This window comes from Patiria miniata, unplaced genomic scaffold (genome assembly GCF_015706575.1).
Source record: "Patiria miniata isolate m_02_andy unplaced genomic scaffold, ASM1570657v1 HiC_scaffold_2, whole genome shotgun sequence".
Taxonomy (NCBI): Eukaryota; Metazoa; Echinodermata; class Asteroidea; order Valvatida; family Asterinidae; genus Patiria; species Patiria miniata.
This window is the reverse complement of record NW_024037058.1, coordinates 1534956-1555863: the sequence shown is the minus strand read 5'-3', so window position 1 is coordinate 1555863 and position 20908 is coordinate 1534956. Positions and strand designations below refer to the sequence as shown.

The window sequence follows — 20908 nt, the reverse complement described above, 5'->3', positions numbered from 1 at the left end:
AATGTTTTCCTCGCAATAACCCCCTCCCAAAATTACATAACCGGTCCATTCAATTTTAACTGATAAAAGGATGCCTTGCATCAAGAATCACTAAAACCGTATATTGATATGAATTAGAAACGTGTTTTTTTTAAGCTTGTTAAAGAACTGAACGAATTTTTAAAAGTTTTTAAAACAGAACTGTACTTTTAAGTCTCCATTTGTTCTTTAAGCTAAAACGTGTTTTATGGGGGTCATTCCGTCTGGAAAAATGCCAACTGGGTAGAAAAACCCAATGTTCCCTAAGATTCGTGAAATAACAATTTTGTTACAACTCGTTATACAATCTCTAGTCACTGCTTTAGGCCCAAAATAAAGTCTCCGGTTTCTGGTATGCGCGCGCGTCGCCGTAGCCATGCGCGTCGGCAAAAAGAAAAAGTTTTTTTTTCAATGAAAGATGATGTCTCAAAACCGCCAAACTCACGTGTTTTTAGATTGGGTTATGGTCGAGAATAAGCTTTATGTGGCCTCTCTGGACTCCCATATATTTGCACTAAGTTTAGTCGGGCACCATTTACAGTCATCAGCCGACATATGAAGCAAAAAAATCAGGTAAAAAAAAAAAAGGCCGCGTCGCCGCACCACTTTTTGGGCAAGCTCCATACCAGAAACCGGAGACTTTTTTTTTGGCCTAATGAATCTGTGGTTTGTTAATCGTTTCTTCCAATGTATATGGCTAATAACATGGGCTTAATTGGGTCAATTGAATTATTTGAAACAAACAATAACACACCACAAAATTGGCAATCAGATTCAAGGGAATATGCTGAACAATTTAATTTCAAACAAATATTTTTAAACATATCCTTTAAAATCAAACAATTTAATATCAAGTTTTATTTACACCAGACACGTATTCAGAAATGTGCAACTTATCTCACTGAATAGTCTGATAATGTAGCCCTATCTGCAATTGGTACATGCATCAAGCTGCCCATTCTGGTTGGAGCAGGTGAAGGATGTGACTTTGCTTTTAACTTTGTAACTAAAAATAGAGCAAGTCTCCACACTACCATGACATAAATGCTGGCTAATACTCTACTCCTGTAAACATAAGAATTTGTACTGCAACACTTCAACCATAGATTCTGCCTCTTTATAAACCTTCTTGATAAACTACCGTTGCATTCTGAGTATTGATGAACGATCTGTTTAAAGGTCTGCCCATGATGTTGTGGGATCCTATATCCATGCTCAGGTGAGGCATCTTTGCTACATCAGTCATTTGAAACATTCCCATGTAAAATTAGCAGGGAAGCTCATGGCATTAGTCACGGCCTGGAATTTGAAGGGTACATCATCTAATTAGGCTCCATACAGATGACCTTGTGAAGGTAGTTGTACTGTACCAATGCGTAGATTGATAGGATCAAGTATCTGTAAATACAGCACTAATGTTGTCACACACACACACATTTGACCTATATGGGTGCACACTTACTTGCAAACGGCACATTGTAGCTGGCAATACTGCTTGCAATGATCCCACTTAGTATTTAATGATATTCTACGAGTAACGACATACTAAACTTTACAATAGTAAGAGGACATTACTATTAAAAGAAAACTTTTGGAGGCACAACTGTTCACAAAGTAATCAATCAAAACTTATAAAATGATCTAGCATATTAACCACATTTGTTTTTAAGATGAACATGCAGTTTGGTTCATGTTCTACGTCCAATCAGTGGTCTCACTCATTTTTTTATTTTGGATGGGGGAAATACTAATTTTTTTGACAATGTTAATGGTGAGGAAAATTGTAAAATTGGAGAAGTGAACTTGAGTATTATTTTCTAGCAGCAAATGGTTTTCCAGTGTGAGGCAATTCTCATGTCTCCCTGTTAGCAAGGGGGGGGGGGCCCCACAGGGGAGCACCCTTAGGTATGACAGTAAGATTAGAACAGTAACATTGTTACTGTTCTAATTTCTAACTTGTGCCATCAGTCATGCATTATGCATGTAGTCATCAGGAAATGCACATGAAGTCATGGCATCACACATATCATTCAGTAACCACTAAAACCTCTGGGTATGATCTTAATGTACAACAGCTAATGCTGTCTGTCAGTCTGAATCCTCCTCATCAGTATCTTCGCACAATACCACAGCTGAAGACTTCTGGGCAGTCTCCAATGACTGGCTCAGCTGTTGAGATGCTCCAAAGAACATTGACTTGAACTATTGGTAAAACAAGATGCAAAAAGAGCATTCTAAGTTTAGCTTAAAAAAGTTCAAATTAAAAAAATCCAATTCAAAGTTTCAATACATCAGCGATGCAAACGTGACAATTCCTAGACATGTGGCATGCATAGTTTTCGAAAGTTCACACAAAATGTGAGTACTATACACAGTTGGTCAGTAGAACCTGATTAAGTTTTACCATGTAGACTCCTACTCTATGCACAAGGAGCATTCACATCCAAGTTGCTAGTGAAACTTTCACAACAGATTAATTACTCTGAATTACCATACACATTCTGTGAAAGCAATGTCAACAATTTACCTACTTCACATGCATGAGCTGTTACTAAACAAATGGAACATAGTTTACATCTGGGAAGTTGTCTAGTAGTGCAAAAATAACTGGTCTTTGCTTAGTCAACCCAGCTCAGGCAACACCTCGGGACCAGTAATTTTGCACTTCTTCAAACATTGTTGTATAAGTATTAGTATAGTAGTCGAGTCCTTTTTCAAGTCTGAGATGTATATTGAAATGTGAGTGGATACATAAGAAAATAAACCGATTAAGTGATACAAGTACGTGAGCTTTTGAGTATAGGAATATGAGCATGCGGGGCAACAGGGCAATTTGGAAATTTTAAAGGATTTGAAGGACTTGGACTTGATTTACATCAATTACAATAGAAAATCACTCTTTTCACTCTCTAGATAAAAGTATGCCTTTCACCGTCACAACAGAAGCAAACCTTTTTGGACTAGTAACATCATGTTTCAGTCAGTAATTACCTTTTTGCTGGGGGGAGTTCCTGGCACAAAATCATAGTCTTCACTGTCACTAACATTGGCACTATCAACACACTGATCATCAGGGGCAACTACACCAGTCTGTTGTTTAGCATTCACTCTATGCTCTTCATCACAAGGCTCCTCATATCTTGCCAATACTGTCCTGTTTGGTTGCACACATTGGGTGATCTGTGTAGCTCTGTCATTGTCCTTTGGGGCAGCTTTAATCTCAGGGAAGAGTGCTGGTCTAGTCTGATGTTCAGATGCTCTGTGGACATGTGAGTGCAGAGGAATGATAGGACTACTGGGGCCTCTTGCTTGTACTCTGTCTTGATGCTCAAACTCTGCATCAATATCTTTCATCCTGTCTGACCCTGTAAATACGTTAAAAGTTAAATTGTATTGTATTCTAAAACTTATCATTTTTTTTATGAAGGAAAAAAGAACACATTACACTTGGACACCACATTACACTAATGACTACCCCAAAACACTACCCACACAGGGCCTTTTGCTATATAAACTCATTGGCAACAATGGACCTCTGGAAAATGAAGGAAATAAAAGGAATAACAGAACAGGATATCAATAAAATGGAATTACATTTATTGAACTGAAATTCATATCCAATTCAATAAATGTAATTCCATTTAATTAATACCCTGTTCTGTTACTCCTTATATTTCTTTCATTGTCCAGAGGCCCATTGTTGCCATGGTGATGATATAAACAATATGTTGGTAGAGTTTTGGGGTAGACAAAAGAAAGACTTGTATCCGTTTCATGCATGGCTGAATATCAGTGAAACTTTTACTGACTGTGGTCAATACCCAGACCAAATGTTAGGTTTTTTTTCCCCCTTAATGATGTTTATAGAATGAGTTGAATAGTTTCTGAGTTTTTAAGGCTCTCCAAAATAAGGTTAAATTGAAGATAGTTGGTACATTATGATGTGGGCTAATTGGAGCGTGTTCAAACTACTAACCCAACAGAATGATATGTTTGAGGGTCGTGCCTTTGGATAAAGGTCCAACTTTATATTGCACAACACGAAGCTAGACTTACTGTCTTTGACTTAACTATTTATTCTTAATTTATTTTTGAAAAGTTTATTTTAGTGATTCTACTAACACACCCTTACTTAAATAGCATTTTCTTAAGCCGGCTTCAGGTCGACCCACGATTTGCTTGCGCCACGACGCAACCGTCGGCATCAAGCAGAAAAATAATGCTCAGGTCACAAAACTGAGAAATCATGTGATGGTTGCGGAACGTCGCAGAAGTTGAAATTTTTCTAATAAAAAATACAACATATGGGATTAATGATTTTGCAAATTAGGTATATTAAGGGTCAAAATTAACGAAGGCATCCACCCACATCTTGTTCGTTATGGTTCAAAGAATTGATCTAGCATGGATGCCAGCTATTACCCCAAAAATGCTGTAAAACTATTATCTAGTGAACTTTTCCACATTTGGCTGGCCTACAACTGCCAAAATATACGTAATAGTTATGATATTTCACAGCTGGGCTGTGCATCTGTTGTAGGCATACAATATTTGAACCCAACGTTCCACAAAACAAACTTGAGTCAACTGCTTGTTGTTATGTTATTGATGTACCCTAACGTGGCGCGGCCCCTAACGTGGAGCACTTTGATTTTTCGCCTGTAGCGCCTCGCTAGAGTAAAAGTTTTATCTGAAAGTTCTAAACACTCCCGCTCCTTAATCATGACTTTATCTACCTGTTACAAAGTTAGAAGAAACGTTTATTTGGGAGTGAATTACCAATTTTATTTCGAAGTGCATGATGAACCCTTTGAAAATGTCCCCCAAAAATTACAAAATAATTTTCTGACAAACTTCTAGTTGGGTAAGTAAGTAAAGATAATAATGGTTTATCAAAATTTGTCAACTTTACAGAAATGTTTAAATATTAATTTGGAAATTTTCTGAGATTTATTGAAGTGCGCCAAGTTTGGGAACACTCTGCTGATTTGTGCCCAATTTCCGTACGCTGCCGTTTTTGAATTTCGGATTAATTTTCATGACACCGAAATTGTTCAAAGAGGTTAAATAGCAAGCATTAATAAGGTAAAAGTACCAGTATTTCATTGAATGAATTTGAAGTTGTCAACAAAGAAGTTTGGCAACACTGACGAAGAAAGTCGTGGTAAACGTTGAAGTGCACCACATTAGGGAACACCACTCTTGGTTCGTGGGAAAGGTGTAGGCCTAGTTTAGCTTAATATCATGCACATGTACCACTGGGGCCATAATGCCCCCTCCCCCCTCACTTTTTCCACTAGGGGACATGGTCGGTCCCACAATAGCGTACTCTTGGAAAAGGCACCCCTATTGATGAATGAGGTTTAGCCCCATGCCCACACTTTTTGAATTGGCACAGGCCAGCACTGGCGGTGTTTCCCCCCCCCCCCACAAAAGTGTCCCGCCACCGCAGAAATGTGCACTGTCCCTGTTGTTTTTGCCCATAGTCCCGGGCACATGCAAGTATTTATCATAAATTCTGGCTTATCTTATTTCAGAACTATTGATCTGCCTTTGTTAAATATGTAGCATGGCAAACTAGATCTCATACATGTACATATCTCTTTGTGCTGCTTGCACTTGTTTTTTTTGCAAATGCCAGTCCTACATTTTAAAACAATTTCCTTTTTCCTTAAATTTACTGACTTGGGCTACTATACAAGGGCTACCATTGGCGAATCCTTTTCATTTAAACTAATATGATTTTCGTAATTTATCTCCAATGACCAATCGGCTCCAAGTTGGAAATCTTTCCTTCACTCACCATTTCAAAACAACATGCTTTAAGCAGGTGACATGGTGAGCAAAACGTTTTGCTATTCCTATTTTCCCCATAATACATGTAGCCTTTTCTTAGATGCAGCAGAAAGATGAACCGTGGAAAGACCCCACCGGATATCATAGGAAGTGTATTAAGAGCAGTCCTTGTCAATTGTACATGTAGACCATGTCGCACAGTAACGAGCAAGTTTGAAATACCTCACATCACCCTCCGAAGGTATGTCTTTAAGTCTTTAAGGTATGTCTTTAAGTCGTGAGTGGCAAGGATCATCCTAGCCTTGGTCAAGACATTCGTCATTATCCGTTTGTACGGTGTTTAACGGCATATCCTCACTGTGCAGTGCATTATAAATGCAGCTACGACCCCTGAAACACCACGGTCTACCACATTCCGACTTCCTGACAGTCTACCTAAGCATTGTCTGACCTCTCATGGAGTATGCTACCCCTGTGTGGGCAGGAGGGATCACAAAGAAACAGGTAGAGTCTATTGAGCGCATCAAAAAGCGAGCATGCCAAATCATCCTGGGGAAGGAGTAGAAGGGATACACAGATGCCAGAGATCGCCTTCTTCTAATTACCCTCTCTGATAACTGGAGAAATCTGTGTCTCACATTTGCCCAATCCATGCTGAAACCTACATCTAAACTCCATCATCTGCTTCCACCAAGATCATCCAGAGCGTACAGTACAAGGAACAAACACTTGTTTGAGAACATCAGATGCAGAACTGTGCGCTTCAGTAACAGTGCAATCCCATCTCTGTCCCGTCTTCTAAATGGACATCTCTCAATTTGAAACAGCATACGAGGGTTATCTGTTTTTATTTCAATGACGGTTTTATGTAATTCGTTGAGTCTTAATTTTTATATATATCTTAATGCAATTTTTTAATGAAATATTTTCATAGGTCATGTAATTCAATATATCTTAATCTGTATCCACAGAGTTTAATGTTTTTTACATTTTTTTTCTCTTTCAAAGTATGCATTTTACCAACAATGATTCATCTTGATTTTGACCCTTGTAAATCTGCCTGGTGCAGTAACACATTTTAATCTTCACACGATTTAGTTTAACTTAATAATCAATGTTTGTCCTTTCTATTCTTATTCATCATTTTGTTTAGTATAAGCAACTTTCTTAATGTTTTTAATGTAATTTAAACGCAACTCAGCTTTTGGCTGCTATGGTTGAATAAAATATACCATTTCAAATCATATTTCTGTGCCCTAAATTACATCTGTATACCTAGAACTGTACAACTGTAATTGGGGATCAGCCCAAGCACCAAACAAAACCCTCCCAAAACACCTAGAGACGTAGGGTATAAATGGTGCATTCTGATTTCATGGATCCTATACTTTTATCACGATGAATAGTTTGCAAGTTCAGTTGAACATTAAGCAGCAATACCCTGACTGTCTCACCTGGCTGCCTACAGTGACTGGTTTCCCTCTGGTTGTTGAGATCATCTGGAAAATCCATTTCATTTTGTCTCTTTGTATTAGGAGGCTTGGTTTTCCTACATGGACGAAATGTATAAGGAATTATGATCAACAGCGGACTTTCAACAAGTGTGAAGGGCTATTATCATGAAATTGAACTATGTATGTAGCTTACAGTGGTACATGCACATTAACAGTATCAGTCACACGTTCATGGTTTGGAGCTACGGATATCCACGGTTTAAAATTCGTGATAAGCCGTGGGAGTACCGTATTCATCCTTAGTACCTCCGTGGTTATCTGTCATCTTCCTTGGGTATTATTCTGAGTATTACCGTCGATATTCTTCACCAATCTGTCCATATTCATGACAAACCGTGGTGTATTCGTAGAGAAACCTTAGGACAGTCATGGCTATCCATCCTAAAACTGTAGAGCATTCTAAGAAAGTCGATTTCTCCACGAATCACGACAGTTCATCGTGATCGATTGATTCTTGGTAAACCGTGGATATTCATAGCTCCAACTGTGAATGTGTGACTAGGGCTTTACAGGCAGCAGAAATAGCTGCATGATTTTAATTCTTCAGATTTAAAGTAATGAATAATAGTTTTCATAACTTGAATAAAATGTCCATGTATTGGAATTTGGTGGTCAATGTATTGGATTTTTTTAATCAGTTTTGGCTCTGTGAGCACAAGGAAAAAAGTTGTCAACGATCAATGATTTGGATCTCCTGGTCAAATTCTTGTCTGCGTAGTCTGCAGGGTGGTTTCTCATTACCTGAATTCTCTCCGATCATCGGCTTGGTTAGAATGACTCCTGCTTGATGAGTTATTCACTGCTTGCTTCCTTTGCTTTGTTAAACTGTGATATTATAGCGATGGGAAAATGAACAACAAACAGATATCAAAATTAATCTGTTATCCCCTAGAATATTGTCCTACCAACTAAGGATGTGATATTTACATGTTTAGATAAACAACAACATTCAAAAGCTGTTCAGAAATTTCCCAAATGTTTAAATGGAACCTAAACTTCAAAAATGGGATACTGGATTCACAGGGTCTACCTTCTATTTTTGATCACCTTTTATTTTTGATTACTCTGCCAAACTTCCCACAGCTGCTTATTTGCTTTCGATCTGGAGTTATTTTGTAAACATCACCAATTCTGATTTGTTGTCTATGCTTATTCAAGGAAAGTACTGCGATATAGCATTTTTGTATTGTGAGGCAATAAACTTGCCTGTTTTTGTATAATGCCTTCACCCAACCCTAGGACAGTAAATAACTCTGATTTGTATTGTGTTTTTGGTGATTTTCATTTGAACAGGTGTTTCGTGTTTTAACATTTTTTACTGTTATAACGCTGCTTAAAAACAATCTTTCTTTTCAGTTTTGCTTTTGTGTATTTTTAATGTAATATTTCAGGTTGGATGGGTATGATTGTTACCTTGCAACTTTTGAAAATCATTAACTTTGCAGCCTGACGCCACATCCACACAAGCATCAACTTACTGTATTGTAAAGGCACCAGACTCTTCTGCACCTTATTATAACATCCAAAAATGTTGAATATGCAAATAATGCCATACTACTGAGAGAGGGCTGCTAGTGGCAGCAATGTTGGACAATACTCATTACCTGTGTGTGTGGCTTGTATGATTGACTGCAGTGTGTTGACTAGCTGCAGGGACTCTGTGCTGAGTAGAGCTTTGACTGGATGGAAGGTCAGCTAAGGTGGCAAGAACAAATGTTGCTTCTAATGTTTGCTCACTCTCCATAGCAAACACAATGGGCCTAGATGACACAACATATGATTGGGCATAATTTCACAATGCTGACAAAGGAATGACTGTTGACTGGTCCTTCTAAAAACTAGCCATGGTGATTTGGTAATAATAAATAATAATAATACCAGAGTCTTATATCAACCAACAATTAGGTACTCAAGGCGTTGGTAATTATATCTATTTTTAAAGACAGGTAAACAAAGTTTTGGTAAGTTTCACTATTTACTAAAACCCCCCAAAAAACTAGAGGTATGCGTTTGTGGACAAACGCAAGCTGTTTCGGCTGTGACGTGTGTTGATGACATGACGACATCACCTCAAATTTCATAGATATTTGATACGTACATTAGTTACATGCAAATGGAATCTCTAGTTATACAAATACCATACAATATAGGCCCTGACAATTATCCCTTTAATGACGGCACATGACGTGATAATGTTTGAAGCAAATCTAAGTTTGAAGCCAATGGAACTAGCACTTTCAGAGATAAATGGTGTGAAATATAATAAATACTATAACTTGAATGTTTGGTCACATGGTATGCGATGACGTCATGAAGGCGTCATCATGGTGTGATCATGACGTATAATGTGGTTTTGTACTCATAACACACCCTGGAATACTTGCGTACCAGCTTTGAACCCAATCGGACTGGTACGTCCTAGAGATAGAGAATCTTGAGAACTATAGCCGTCAGGTGATACTGTACAATCGTACGTACGTCATTGTGACGAAAATTGTTTTTGAGCCATCAGTGAGTGGTGTTGTTAAATCTAATGTCGATCAGCTTTAGCAAACTGCAAAAATAATTATTAGCTGAAGAAAACATGTACAAATCCAATGGAGAAAAGCTGCACCTTTTAAAGTGATGTCAGGTGACATCAACATCAATAGGATATTTGCATATGCTGCAGGGAGTTAAGGTGAAAATATGGGCAAGAGACGCGCTGATAAAACAGCACATTGGATCGGGGTTTGTTAAATAGCAACAACGCTCTGAATCAAGTGAATGTGATAAAAGAAAAAAAATGTAGAGCATTGTGCAAAACAGGGTTCCAGAGCTATACGGGGCCGTCTATTGCGAGTCTGCTCATATGCCTATGCAAATAGCTAGACAATAGCGATAGAGAAGAGAGTGAGGTTTATCGCTGTAGTACTAGTAGTGTGGAGTTGGAGTAGTTGCTTGTTGGGCAATTTTCTTGAAATATTATGCAGGGCGTAAAGCAATGTGTCGAACTGGAAGTATTAGTCAGCTTGTGGGACTAAATAAAAACTGACTATTTCAGGTAAATGTCAGGTCATGTATCTTTTTGAGCTCCATATCTTGATATTTGACGCGCCATTTTCAAACAGGAGGAATGCCTACTCCTGTTGCCGGGAATGTTGGATAGTTTTAGTTTCTCAGCACCACCCAACCGTTACTAGAAATATCCTTTTCCACTGTAAACTGTTACAAATAAAAAGTGCATATTAGCTTTTATGACTGCCTAAACTCACAGTTGGCATCCAGTTTTGCCCTTACTTAATTTTAACCTATCTTACTTCAGTTCCCACCATTTCCATTTGTCACATAGCATTCTTTGAGCCGCACACCTCCAATCCTGTTTGTATCCAGCCCCCTAAAAGCCATGGCTAACCTCCAACACGGAGTGGCCTGTCAAGAAATTTGGCCTGCGTGTCATTTTGCTTGTGTCGATCTGTGATTTTGGCCTTACATGTATTGTCCTGGCTATGGCCAAGAGTGCCGGACCAATGCAGTTGCACGTCACGTACATTTTTGGGCATTTCATCACAGGAAACACTAGAGGGCAGCAAACAACTTCAACAGTAACATACATGATTCATGTTGGGAGTGAAAATACCAATAGTACTGAGCAGACGAGAAGGGAATTAAATTTAATGACGTCTTGGAAAGAATTCCATATACGGACTCCAGTTATTTTCCTAGATATGAATTGAAAAGTACCAAAAGTTGTAAATCTGACGAAGAAACGGAAATTTAGGAGGGGAAAAAATCAAGATTTTCTTTAAAAATACTTTGACGTTTCCTGTCATGGCCCATAGAGGTGGAGGCTTATATGGAATTCTTTCCAGTGTTCCTAACGTGGCGCAGTTGAACAAATCCCCGAAAATCCCACATTAACATTTAAGAAATTCTTTAAAGTTGTTAACTTCTGATAAATCATGATTATCCCAACTCACATACCCAACTACAAGTTTGTCACATTTACGTAAGCCGCATAAATCTGTGGCATCATGACTGTACCGCGTAGAGTGCGCGGGGACCTGGCCAGCTGTAGGGCGGCAAGGCATGCACGCGCACGCTGTCAAAATGTCAAGTTGGATAACGGTCGAGTTCTCCGACCCCATGGGTACAAAGCCTATGGAGAAAACAACGTGCACAATGCCTATGGAGAAAAGAACGTGTACAAACCCTATGGAGAAAAGAACGTGTACAAACCCTATGGAGAAAAGAACGTGTACAAACCCTATGGAGAAAAGAACATGTACATACCCTATGGAGAAAAGAACGTGTACAAAACCTACGGAGAAAAGAACGTGTACAAACCCTACGGAGAAAAGAACGTGTACAAACCCTATGGACAAAAAATACACCTTTAATGTTACGTAACTTGACACTTGATGACGTCATGATTATGAATTTCTTCTAGGACCATCTGTGGATGGTGGTCTAAGTGTGTGCCAAGTCTGAGGTTGATGCAATTTAAGAAAGTGCCAAAGTGCCCTTGCTGAAGAAAAAACGTGTACAAACCCTATGGAGAAGAGTCTGAAAGAGAAAAAGAAAAAAAAAAGAAAAAAAAAAAAAAAGAAAAAAAAAAAAAAAACTTTAACGAAAACAAGAGCTGTTTCGGTTGTAACCGAAACAGCTAAAAACCAAACAAACAAACAACTAAATAAATATAAAATAAAGATAGGCCTATAATTCTCCAAGCAGTTTGGTTTACACTTGTACGAACAACATGGAGAAAATAAAGACAGAAAACATTTTCAGATCAAAATATTGCATACACGTACTAATAAAATATTATCATAAGATGGAATTTTGCGTCAGGGTGATACAAATCAAATTAGGTTTTGCCCTTCACCAACGTTTAAACACTGTATACTCAGTGTGTTACCTCCCGTGTGAAAGTTGGAAAAAATCACTCGGGTGGGACTCGAACTCATGACCTCCTGCTTTCTAGTGCAGATGTCTCACCACTCGACCACCGGGCTAGCGGGATCGGTTTTTTTTTCTCCAACTTTCACTCGGGAGGTAACACACCGAGTATACAGTGTTTAAACGTCGGTGAAGGGCAAAACCTAATTTGATTTATATCACCCCGACGCAAAATTCCATCATTCCATAATAGTTTATGCGGTACCCGCTGCTATTTGCACCTCCGTCGGCGTTGAGGGCAGTGCAGGAGTCTACGCAGTCTCGAGTATAGCAATCCACCGGATGGATGTCTTTGTGACTGCTCAGCATTATTTTTACTTTAAAAGTTAGACATCATCTTGCAAGTCAATGATTGAATGGCAAAAGCAAATGGCAAGATGGTGCTGGGTGCCGCTTTTCTCAAGGCCGTGCCAGATGTCAATAGGGTGAAATCAGGTAAAAAAGTGGACATATAATGAGTATGAGTGGTGTAATGACTGAAGGGACATGACGGTAGCAGGCGTGTTCTTTTTGCCCACTGCGTGCAAGCTCAGTGGCATGGTTGTGTCTTTGTATTTGGGCGTTGTCCTGTGCAGGGGCCTCTAGTGCCTTGGTATGTAATTCCTTGTGGGTTAGCCTTAATCCCTATTGTTGCTGTGCACTTAGATGCATTGGTTTGAGACTCGGGGGGGGGGGGGGGGGGGGGAAACGTGCTTGCTATCAGGCGCGCGCATGACGAGGCAGTGCGCCAGTTGTACGGTTCTGTCAACACGGTCGTGCCGGTACTAATTCATTTTGCCTGCCAGTCCGTCAGTTCAGTTCCTTGAGGATGGATTTGAAACTCGACTTAATTGAGGTAAAATTTAACAAAATGAATGAAGCGTATAGTTTAAAACATAAATAAATGAATACATACATAAGTAATTGTATGTTGTAATATTGTGTTTTGTTCAAAGATCATTTGGGTTCTCTCGGGGCGGCTTGGGTGTACGTTGTAGGCCACTTTTTGTTCGTTCATACAAAACAAAAAACAAAAAACAAAAAATAATAAGGGGACTTTGGGGCCACATGGCTGTCAACGGGAGTTGTCTCAACTTTATCAACATACACCTTGTTTTACTCTTACATGTAATTTTGGTTTGTTGATGTTTGGCGCATTAGAAATCCATACATTCTGGACATTGAAGACTTTGTCTTTGCGCGGGAGTTCCCGAATCAATTACAGGTTAGGCTTATATAAAAATGTTGTCATTGGTACATGAGTGATTAAAGGCAAATATGTAGATGTAAAAAAACCCCAAAAACAATAAAAAATGTTCCGGGCATCATTCGTTGCTAGGCGATAAGCATATACATCATTATGCTCCTAGAGTTGTTCCTTTCCTAAATAACAGCCCTTGTTCATTTTCTTCCAACTCATAGGAGACGGCTGATGCTTATCAAGCCATAGACAGTTCGGCCAGTGCCTTATTCAAGGGTTTATGCACCGCTTTTAAGGTGTCAGCCAAATGTTTCGAGCAACTGGTCCAGGACGGATGGGAGGAAGTGGACCAGCTTCAAGGGCTCGAAGGCCGCTGGAAGGAGCACATTTTGACTGTGGCGCCCAATGGAGGGCAACGCTGAAGTTTGGAGAAGATGCTGGAGTGGGTAGAAGCCGGTCCTTTGGATCAGGAGTGCAGCAATCCCGCAAAGAAACTCAAGATTTAAGGCGACGGTTCCCCTGCACAGGCAGATGTAGCCTCCAAGCAGGCAGACAAAGCAGGTCCCAGTACATCGCAAGGTGATAAGGAGGCCCCCGAGTCAGTGACCAAGAAGACGTCGCAGGTGAATACCCAATTTAAGTCCTTCATTATTTTACAAGTTGCACAAAGAGTTAAGAGCAGTAAGACCATTCCCGGGTTTCGCACGGTGAAGGCATTTGCCCAACGTACATTTGTGAAAAAAAATAGCTCCCCAATATTAGGGGCTTTTATAGTGTTAATTTCATAGGCGTAGCGTGGTTAAGAGGCATCGCTTGAGGAATAGTGTTATACTAAACACCGGTAAGCGTGTTTCGAGCAATGTGCAAGGTCCATAGATTGTTGCGTCACGGTACGCTATTGAAATGTGTTTGTCAATAACGTTCCAATTGTTGCTTCAAAAGGAGAGAGAGCGAGCTAGGGAAAACAAGAGGCTTTTGAGGCAATCCCATTTCATTCGCTTTTGGCTGATTTTGAACATGTTAGAAGTTTGGAGGGTATATTTTGGAAGGCTGCATTTTTGTCTCGAAAAAGAGGGGCCTCTAAATGTTGAACTTAGGGTGCCATATTTCATGGGCACGTTTGTAAAGGAGGTTTAATAAGCTGGAAAGCTTTAGTTTGTGCAATTTGTCGCATCCGCAAGCTAGAGAATGTTTGTCAAGTGTTGTTTTTCTGAGGCACTAAATGGATGCCCTTTGAGAAAGGTCCTAGTTTCTATTTGAAGCCTTTTTTCGGAGGGCTTCATCATTGTTTTGTGTCTTAAAATATCTCACATAATTATCCCTCTTTCTATATAGGTACTACATATACACATATTGCTGTCGGTAATCAATTAGTAGATCAGGAAAGACAAGCCAGGTCAATGGTTTGTCGGTCAAGGGAGGGGCCTGTGCATTGTAGTTAATGCAATAAATAAATAAGCAATCCAAAAAAACAAAAAAATGAGATATGTTTGTGATCGGTGGATAGGCCCTGACAGAGAAATAGCAAAAACAAACTGTTCGCTGGTCAGTGGATAGGCCCCGACAGAGAAATAACAAAACAAAAAGAGACATGTTTGTCGGTCGGTGGATAGGCCCAGACAGAGAAATAGCAAAAACAAACTGTTTGTTGGTCGGTGGATAGGCCCCGACAGAGAAATAACAAAACAAACAATTGTTTGTTGGTCGGTGGATAGGCCCGACAGAGAATTAGCAAAAACAAACAGATGTTTGTCAGTCGGTGGACAGGCCCTGACAGTGAGAAACAAGCGAAGAAAAAAAAAAATATATATATATCATGTTTTGTGTCGATGGATAGGTCCCGACAGAGAGAGAGAGAAAAAAAAGAAAAAAAATAGAAAGAAAGAAAAAAAAAGAAGACGTGCTTGTTGGTCGGCGGACGGGCCCCTACAGAGAGAAACAGAAAAAAGAAAAAGAAAAAAAACCGACATGTTTGTTGGTCGGTGGATAGGCCCCGACAGAGAAATAAAAATACAAACAAAAAGAGACATGTTTGTTGGTCGGTGGATAGGCCCCGACAGAGAAATAAAAAACAAACAAAAAGAGATATGTTTGTTGGTCGGTGGATAGGCCCCGACAGAGAAATAAAAATACAAACAAAAAGAGATATGTTTGTTGGTCGGTGGATAGGCCCCGACAGAGAAATAAAAAACAAACAAAAAGAGATATGTTTGTTGGTCGGTGGATAGGCCTCGACATGGAGAAACAAGCAATAAGGATACAAAAAAAGAAAATAAATTCTCATGACAAGCTCTACCAGCACTTCAAGACACACTTCAGTGAGCGACCATGCCCGCCCGCGACTGAGCTGCACAACCTCGAGAACCACCCCTACCTCACGCCCGATGCCGACACCCCCACCATCGATGTCAGTACGCCGAGCCTGGAGGAGGTCCGCGAGGCCTGCCTACACCTCCAGAACGGCCTCTGCATGGGAAGCGACCTCGTGAGTCATGATGACGTCATTGATGAGTCATGATGACGTCATTTCAAATTTTGCATACTTGTGATATTATCTACCTATCCACAAAGTTTCATGAGGATGGGAACTTCTGTTATATATGTGTTTTGGAAATTCGTGTTTTTGGTAACGTCATCGTGACGTCACAAATTAAAAAACAATTGTGTATATACCTATTACTTAACAAACCAAATACAAAAGGAATTTTGAACTCATTTTTATCTATAACACATCGCAATTTACCGACACACTTACTGTTCTGTAGATATAGGACTTCAAAATATGCACGTTTGTGATGACGCCACGTGTCCCATGATGATGTCATCATAACAATACCTGTCAGTCCACATGTTTTTTTATTGTGGTCTTGATGTGCACCAAGTTTGACGTTAATCCAATGAAACAAAGTGTAAAATTTTGTAAATGCAATAAAATTTTAAATATTTAAAAACTCATAAAAAATCAACCGATGACGTCATGGTGACGTCATTTCAGATTTCTTGTGACACCATCTACCTATCCACCAAGTTTCATGACGATTGGGCCTTCCCTTATATGTGTTTTCAAAAATGGCATTTTTGATGACGTCATCGTGACGTCACACTTTTTTCTAAATTTTGGGCAAACACGTATTACCTAACAAACATAATACAAAAAGAATTTTCAATTTTGCATGTTGCGTTCGTGAGATATGGCTTAAAGCTCCAAAAATTCAAAAAATTATATTAAATCGCACGATGACGTCATCGTGACGTCACCTCAATTTTTACCTATAACACATCCCGGTCTACCAACATACTGAGTTTCAACCCAATCGGACATACAGTTCTGTAGATATAGGCCTTCCAAATATGCATGTTTGTGATGACGTCACGTGACCCACGATGACGTAATCATGACGTCACTCTTCGAGACACAACTTCACTATAGGGTCTTTACCTGAGATAAGTTTCATTGGAAAAGGACTTTGTTTTAGGTCAAAAGTGGGTCACACCAAAAACGTGTACAAAGTCAATGGGATTTGGGGTGGACCCAAAAGATCAAAAAGAAGAAAAAAAAAATCAGAACAAAAACAAAGGCTTTTCTGCTGTTCAGCGGAAAAGCCAAAAAGGCAGGTGCGTTGGTCGGAGGATGAGCCCCGACGACAGAGGTAGAATATTAAAAAAAAAAAAAAGGCGTGCGGTTGGGGGATGAGCCTCTGAAAGAAAAGAAAAGAAACAAAAAGTATTGTGGTTTGTTCCATGCGCATGCAGACAAAATCGGCATTGGATGTCCACAAAGCATGGCGCGTGGAGCTCCTCAAGGCATGCATGGAGACCGGATACGATCGCAACGTCGCCTACGTTATGGCCCTGCTTAGGAAGTATGTCAAAGAATTCACGCCACTGTCTTCTGAAGATGTAAAGGAAAAGCAGCTATATGTCAACTTGCTCGCAGAGTGTACTAAGCATGTAGATGCTAAGATAGAAGGTATCGCAATGTATATAAGTCAGTAACTGGGGAGGAATGTGACAAGCGTATGCGCTTCGCAAGAAAGCACTTGGGGCTAAGCGCACCGCCTTTGGAGGGGAGACCCAGGTTCAGAGTGCAGGGGCAAAACAGGCCCAAGCAGTTAGGTTTTCGCTGGGGCAGAGCTGGTTTTCAATGGGGCCGTCATTCCGGGGGCGGGGGCCCACCGCGTTATAAGGCTGGGCCCTGTTTCCGTTGCCAAAAAATTGGCCATATTGCTCGAGATTGTAAAGAAATTATTTGAGCCAGCAAAATTTCTGAGCCGTGGGACCTTATGTAAGGCGGCAGAGTATGAGGCGCGTGCGTTCCTTATGGATAGCAAGGGGCCTTCAGGCGTTTCGGATTTATTGGTAGGGTAAAAAAAAAATATTAAAGAAAAATAAATAAATAAATAAATAAAGTTTAAAATATGAGGGTAGCATTAATTACGTAATGCGAAAAAAAAGAAGATAAAAATAAATAGATAAGGTAAATACAGTAGATGATGATGCGAGACAGACAAAAATTATCAATTCAAAGGAATTGGAGACTGAGGATTTCATTATTGGTCATTAATGAAGAATATTTTGGTAATATCACAAGCTTAGATATGAACAAACGCTATACATTTGGTACATGTAAATGGAGAAGCAAAAGAACCATATAAGACAAATTTCAGTTATTAAAGATGGTTGATCGCAGTTTATCGGTCTTCTGTGTGCTGTTGGGTTCCATGTCAAGGCTACTTACTCATGGAGTTGTTAGAAAATAAAGCAAAGTACGAAGTTGTGCATGAATTTGTGTACATTGTTTCAATAGGAGTATCAGCGTTATTTGAATATCCTGAAGAGCCATTCGTGGGAGAAGCCTCTTGGTCAGTCCTTTGATCCCATTGCTGCACAAGCTGTGAGGAGGAGACATAGGGTCTTTAAGTGGGTGGATATTCATGGGCAGCCAAGCGACTACCCGGCTCCTTTAGCACCTACCCCGGGGGATGTTATTTCGGGCAGAGCCGTGCCGGATTTGCAGGCTCTCCGATTCAGGGACCCAGAGTTCTTTGTGGCCGGTTCGTTAAGACAAGACCCTGGTATTTGGAATGATGTTTTGGCAGAATCGCCCGACAAGGAATATGTTCGGGCCTGGTTGCATTAGGGAGTTAACCTTTAGGATTTCTTCCAACCATTTGAGAGTCAATATAGGGGTAGAAGTTGTTGTTCTGATATAACCCCCGAGATGTATTTTTTTAATTCTCCTCTTTGTCGAGATCGTGTGAATTTTATCAGCACCACTATCACTAAGCGCTTAATAGAGGGTTCCATCGACCTCCTCGGTAAGATCCAAGAAGTGGAGCCACCGAGGTGTATAAACGCTCCGACAATAGAGCCTAAGAAGCCTTGTCTGTCTATGAAGGGCCCTAACCTGTGGTGCAAGGATACGCCTTTTAATTTGGTCCCTTTGGGTGACATTGTCAAGCCTATAGAGCAAGGCGGTTTCTTCTCGGGCACGGACGACTGCCAAGGATACAAACAGGTTTTCTTATCCAAGGAATCGAGGACCTTTTGTGGCTTCGAGTGGGTGGGTTTTTACTTCGCTGATGCTACTCTGCCTTTTTGTTTTAAAAAAAGTGTGCATATCTTTTCGTCTATTGGTTTTTGCCTTTCGACGTGGCTCAAGAACAGAGGGATACATCCTGAAGTCTGGATAGACGATCGTTTTATAGGGGAGTGCAAGTCGGGTGAGGGGCAGTCATGTTAGGTGTATCGTAATAGTTCATTATTTTGGTTGCATTCCAGGGTGAGCGGGATGTGTGCGAGGAGAGTCCTTATACCAGATCTCTTCGAGCCTCATATGTCGTATGCTACATACAGTCCAAATTGGGCTTTTTCGTCAATTTGAAGAAGAGTCATTTGCAGCCATCTCATTCGATGGTTCATCTCGGATTTGGAATATGCTCCAAATATCTATCATTTTGGATTCCGGAGCGCAAGAAAACATCCTTCGCTGAGGTTAGAGAGTCAATTTTGAGGGAGAATTAAGTCGTTCTAAAGCAGATGCAGCGATTTGCGGGCAAGGCTCAAAGTTTCAGTTTGGTTTTTCCCAGCCGCATCCTTGTTTCTCAGGGAATGTTTCTCGTTCTCAGCCACTCTTGATGATCTCTCCCCTGCGTCCCTGCCTCCCGAGGTGCGGGAGGAGGTGTCCTTTTGGCGATTCGTCGACTCTTTCTCGCAGCCCGTCCCTTGGAAGCAAGAGCGCCACCTGACCATTGCATTATCGGCAGACGCATCGGGCTACAAATGGGGTGGTACGTTACTTCTAGGCAGGCCTCCGAGCAAAATCCAAGCCACTCGCAAGGATTCTCAGACCTATTTTTGCCCTTTCTTTAGAGGCAAATTTTGCGCTTCAATTGAGCTGGGTCTCATCTAAAGATAACCCTGCCGACGCTCGGTCAAGAACGACCTCGAGGGCAGACTCTCATTTGGCACATCAGAACGAATTTGGGGGTCCTTCAGGGTTTACCTTCGACTTGATGGCCCTGCCTTCAAACGTTCCGGCGCGCAAAGATGGCGTCCCGCTCAAATTCTTCTCAAGGTTCCCCGTGCCCGGTTTGGCGGGTATAAAAGTTTTGCTCAACAGTGCCCGCGGGGCGAACATCTGTATGTGTTTCCTCCCTTCGCCCTCATTGCACCCCTTGTTAGGCTGTTCCAGGAATGGGACGAGGTTTTGGTCACAATAGTGGTGCCGAAGCATGCTCAACCCAGGGTCTGGTGGCCCCACTTAAGATCCTTCGCACAGAGGGCTATTAAGCTAGCTGAAATAGGCCAAGCAGGGGTTTGGAGCACCCCTCTACAACCGGATGCATTCCAAATATCAAGGGGCTGCCGTTCGAGCTTTGGGCTCTACAGTGTTATTTTTCCAGTAGTGGGGTACCACGAGTCCGCACGTCCCCTGTCAAGCCGCAACGTGTTCTCCTTGTATCTGACTCCATGTTCAGGGGGTTAGAAGATTTTGGATGGCCCCGCGCTTTAGATGTACAGATCTCCATTAACAGAGGATCAAAAATGCCCACTCTGTGTAGAAGCCTGGTCTTAGCTTGCTGCAACGGGCAACCAGAGGTTGCTGTCCTTCATGGAGGCATAAACGACCTTAGTTGATCGACCAACTGTTCGCAAGGAGCACTAGAAGTGATCAGGGTATTTCGGGCAGCTGCCACACGAATTAGGGGGGAGTTTCCTGGCTCTGTGTTCGTTCTGTCTTCAGTATGCCAAACAAAAAAGGTCAGGGTCAACTCCTCAGTTGCTACAGTCAATTTGGCTTTGAAGGACATCTATCACGAGACTGGCTGGCACTTCTTCTCTAGCGATCATATCGGACAGTCTGACCTGGCAGACGACGTGCATTTGTCTATGCCAGGATATCTCAAGATCCAACGTAAGCTGCGTTTGTTTCTACAAGCCATTTTGGGCTTGCCACGGG

The 20908-nt window shown here is 40.8% G+C and overlaps 1 protein-coding gene across 1 annotated transcript in view; it reads right to left on the bottom strand.

Annotated features, from left to right (window-relative positions):
• Positions 1-786: 786 nt before the first annotated feature.
• LOC119726977 (cell cycle checkpoint control protein RAD9A-like) overlaps positions 787-20908 on the bottom strand; it is a 37666-nt gene continuing 17544 nt past the window's right edge. The window contains exons 9-13 of the mRNA XM_038198831.1: positions 8933-9088; positions 8070-8153; positions 7269-7363; positions 3010-3383; positions 787-2220 (exon numbers count right to left, since the gene is read on the bottom strand). Of these exons, the coding sequence (XP_038054759.1) occupies positions 2107-2220; positions 3010-3383; positions 7269-7363; positions 8070-8153; positions 8933-9088 (823 nt within the window). The 3' untranslated portion in view covers positions 787-2106. The remainder of the gene's footprint in view (positions 2221-3009; positions 3384-7268; positions 7364-8069; positions 8154-8932; positions 9089-20908) is intronic.